We start from the raw sequence: 4655 nt of genomic DNA, 5'->3' as shown, positions 1-4655 counted from the left end.
CTCTCTCTCTCTCTCTCTCTCTCTCTCTGCCTTTCTCCCCCCCCCCCCCCCTCTCTCTCTCTCTCTGTCTGCCTCTCTCTCTGTCTCTCTCTCTCTCTCTCTCTCTCTGTGTCTGTCTCACTGCAGCCGAGAGCTGCTCAAGGACACACACGCACACCACATCCGCAGCTAAAGAGCCCGACGCAGAACTGACGAACCCCCCCACCCCTCCGTTTCCATCGTGATGACCCCACCACCACCCCTCTCTCCTGACTTATGCGACCCAGGTCCTGCCTGCCTAACCCGGCCCGCTCAGCCCGCCTGTCAGGAACAGGAGGAGCCCGTGGGAGGAAGGGGCTTCCACCCTCGCCTAGTCATGTGTGCACCTCACTGTACATGTGTGTGTGTGTGTGTGTGTCCTATCCCACTGCAGTGTTTCATGGATCACGGAAGAGTCAGACTGACCTATGCACTTCCTCAGCGTCTTTTGAACCCCTTTCAGTTCCCCTCAGCCTTCTGAGCCCGCACCAAGCGAGAAGAACCGCCCGACGGATGCTCGGACGGCGTTCTGTAGCATTCGCAAAGCGAGCGCCCCGTTCCTTCGGTCGCTTGTCGACGTTTAGAGATTGCAGTATGTTAACTTATTAAGCTGTCCCGCTTCCCCCCCCCCCTTAACTGATAATCTAACTTCAGCCCTCTCAAGGATCTTACCTGTTGGTGTGTGTGTGTGTGTGTGTGTGTGTGTGTGTGTGTGTGTGTGTGTGTGTGTGTGTGTGTGTGTGTGTGTGTGTGTGTGTGTGTGTGTGTGTGTGTGTGTGTGGACAGTAATGTAGTTGTGAATGGAGTAATAAGAGGATATATTTTCACGTGCAATAGTTTTTGTAGATGACATTTTTTGTGCCCATAATATCCAAAGTTTGTCTTTAGAAGCAGTTAGGACTTCTTTTCTCTCTCTCTCTCTCTCTCTCTCTCTCTCTCTCTCTCAGCTCATGTTATCAAAACCTCGAATACAGAGGTTGGGAAAAACCTTCTAGGTAAAAAGACATGTCTGATGGGTAAACCAGGTTGGCTGTTGTAAGATCTGACCTCCGCCCACCCCCCCGCCCACGAGGCTGCTTCTCCAGGACTGGGTGCCCAGAGGCACACCCAGAGGATAACACATGAGCCAAACCTACCAGTTGTTTCCACGACAGATCAGAGGCGTTACTAATGATGTGGGAGCGTTGTGTGTGTGTGTGTGTGTGAGAACATGGATGAGACTGCTCGGCCAATGAATAGACACTTCTGCTCCTACTGACGGGTACCACTCTTTTCAAGAATTGTGTTGATGAGATAAAAGGATTCATTAAACCTAGAATATTTGGAATGTTTTAAGGTTTAAGATATGACACCAAAAAGTTAAAAGAAGCCTGAAAATGACTAGTCTATGCCCGGGCCCATTAGCCCTAGTTCTATAGGGTTCTGATTTGTAATACAGCTCTATAGAAAATACTAGTTTTTATAATCAGTGCAAGCGTTGCATTTTTTTGTCCCAACGTAAAGGGTAGCAAATGCCTGCGAAAGAAAGATTCACCAGCTGTATGTTTTGAGGAAACGTACGTTGGGTAAGATGGCAGTGAGTGACTGCACAAAATCTATAGCTCAAAGACCATCATATTTTGTGGCTCTGGTTCTTAAAGCATATCCTTAGCAGGCATGTTAATTAGCACAACTTCAATTTTAGCCAGTCTGAAATAATGATTGGGCTTTCTAGATCACAGTAATTAGTCGCCAAACAAAAGCATGCAGTTTCACTACACACAACAGACACTTTAGTGAAAGATCAAATTGATTGACAGGTGATATCCAAGCACTGCGTACAAAGTTAGGTATGAGTGAATGGATTGGGTTTTATTCCCATTTTATGAATTCTCAGTTGCCCAGAAAGAGATCAAGTCTAGATAACAGATGGCTACGTTCGATTGAGAACCTACTTTTCAAAGTTATTGATCAGGATTTTGGACTCATCAATTCTAATCCCCAGCCTCTGTCACATTAGGCCCATATTTACCCTTATGTTGTCTATGGCTGTGTTCTCTCTGGCTTGGCTGTGTATTGGGCTTTGGGTAAAGTTGTGTCCCTTTTGATCCACTGCATCCACAGTCTTGTACTGACTCATGACTGCTACTCATTTTGGCTCACTGTGTTCTAGTGCACTGCCTTGTGAAGAGATTGCTGTTTCAAAACATAATCTAAATTCGTCAATTAAATGTAGATTTCTTTTTTCAGTATTTAACAAGTAACTAGAGATAGCACCTTGACAGCTTACTTGACTGATTTACCACTTTAAATTATTGTTTTATTTTTAATAATTTAGTGTTCCTGGATCATAGGGGAACGAAATGTATAGCCATATGCAAATGCTAATACTTTGAATTCTAATAATTGAATTGTAAATCATGTTGATAGTGTAATCACTGTATTTTTCTTTGTGGAAGCTCTAACCTTTTGATAAATGGGAGTCAATGGTTGAATACTATTTATTTGTTCTCATGTTAATGTGAAAAGGGTGAATATGTTATGTAAATCTGTCAATTGATTTGGAAAATTCTCAAATAAACAATGAGCTATTGGAACTTGTCATTTAGTTTTGAATGGTGCAAATATGTTTGAAACCACACAACATAGGACGTTTGTTTGGCGATATGACATGCAACGCCAGCTGCTGATTAGGAACCTTTTACGATAGGATTTTTGTTTTATATACGACGAAGTTGTGAGCTGTACCAAAGCTCTCAAGTTGTGTGCAACATTTAATACCGTCCCATTCACATTCTGAAAAAATGGCAGGTCCAGATCTGTTAAAGACTCTTCTGTACACCATTAATAATTTGCTACAACAAAACCAATATAAAGCTGCCCTCGCTGTTGTCAAAGGATTCAGAAATGGTGCTGTGTGAGTGTGTCCACGTTCTACTTTTAATAATTTTCGCTAGAAGCTAAGACAGTTGTGGAGCTAAGTAGCAGTTACTGTAAACAGTGGCTAGCTAATTAGTTAACAAGCTATTTACAAATACATTTGGTTATCAAATTATTGACTATGATTAATGCTAATTCAGATACATATCGATTCGAAAGTCGCGTAAAGTCGGGAGAACGTATTGACTGACGCTGTTAACTGCTAGCAAGATTGCTCATTTCTGCAACTCATGTTTGACGTTTCTCATTATCTTGCCCACTGAACTTAATAATGTGACTTTATTTCTAGTTACGGTGCCAAAATCAGGGCCCCACATGCTCTTGTAATGACGTTTCTATTCAGAAGTGGAAGGTGAGACGCTGTTCTATAAGACCCCGAGCACACTTCTGTGGTTAATAGGGTTTCCCCCAAAGATAATCAGCTTCTCTTTGACCCAGTTTGAAGGACAAGCTCAGGGCCATTGCAAAAGCCACCTACACCCACTCCCGCAACCTGGCCTACTTCGTATTCACTTATAAGGGACTGCAGACATTACAGGAGAAGATCCAGGGCAAAAGTCTCCAGTCACAGTCCTTTTTGGCTGCCTGCCTTGGAGGTTGGTTGGTGTTTGGTGAAAATAACAACATTAATAGCCAGGTAAGCAAACTAGGACTTTAGCCTAGAGAAAAAAATAATACAGGAAGTTATTCAAGAGAAACATTTGAACATGAGTACTGTAATGATCTCTGTCTGGTCTTTAACAGAGTTGAACTATGTCTTTCTCTGATGCTTTTCTTGTCTCCAGATCAACATGTATCTGTTGTCAAGGATCCTTTTTGCCCTGTCCCGCTTGGCTGTTGAGAAAGGCTACATACCCCAGCCCAAACGTGATCCCTTCCCCCTCTTCGCCACCCTGGTGTGGGGCATCGTGCTTTGGTTGTTTGAGTACTACCCACACACCCTCCAGCCATCCCTGCAGTCCTCCATGAACTACCTCTACCATGACAGCAACGTGTGGCATGACATCACAGACTTTCTGGTATACAACAAGCCAAGGACTGCCCCTTAAAACAGAGAATGTGTGCTTTTATGAGTTACTTTGAGCTCATAGATCTACTGTATGACAGGCATTGATTGTCCTTGAACAAATGATGAGTTGGAACTTGGTTCTCTGGTCTATTTGACACAAAGGTGTCATTTTATTGTTTCAGTGGTTAGATTGGTATAGCTGCAATTTGTTTAATTAATTTGAAACAACATTGAAAGATTTCATGAAACACAACATTTTAAATGATATTTTGCCTACATTTAAGTATCGTATCTGACAAAGTAATAGAACTGATACAAAGCTATGAGTGAGAATGCGTTCATTTAATATATTCTGATTTTTGTGTTGATTTCTGTTCTAATCCAGGCATAGGCTACTTGTTTTTATATGGCCTTGTATTCACACAAGTGAACACTTTTAACACTGAATTGTTTAAGGGTACAAATAGCCTACATTTCCTTTTTCCATACTGCCATACAAATGGTGTGCCAAAGGTGATCTTGATTTCTGTGTGTTTCCTATGTTTCCTTCATAGCTACATATATTTCCAGCATATCAAAGCTGTTGATGCCCAACAATTTATGATAAGTTGTCTAATACTGTATATTTGTAAAATACAATTTCCAGATTTTCTTTTATGACTAGCTTTTATGTAAGCATTAACATAAAATAAAGGTAGATTCTTATGAA

The 4655-nt window shown here is 41.9% G+C and overlaps 1 protein-coding gene across 1 annotated transcript; it reads left to right on the top strand.

Moving 5' to 3' along the window:
* The first annotated feature begins 2750 nt into the window (after positions 1-2750).
* Positions 2751-4655, top strand: pxmp4 (peroxisomal membrane protein 4). Its single transcript, XM_047036947.1, has 4 exons — positions 2751-2914; positions 3227-3289; positions 3376-3574; positions 3723-4655. Exons 1-4 carry the CDS (start codon positions 2802-2804, stop codon positions 3984-3986), a joined length of 639 nt encoding a protein of 212 aa, XP_046892903.1. The 5' UTR covers positions 2751-2801; the 3' UTR covers positions 3987-4655.

This window comes from Hypomesus transpacificus, chromosome 16, assembly GCF_021917145.1.
Source record: "Hypomesus transpacificus isolate Combined female chromosome 16, fHypTra1, whole genome shotgun sequence".
NCBI lineage: Eukaryota > Metazoa > Chordata > Actinopteri > Osmeriformes > Osmeridae > Hypomesus > Hypomesus transpacificus.
This window is presented reverse-complemented; position numbering and strand designations above follow the sequence as displayed.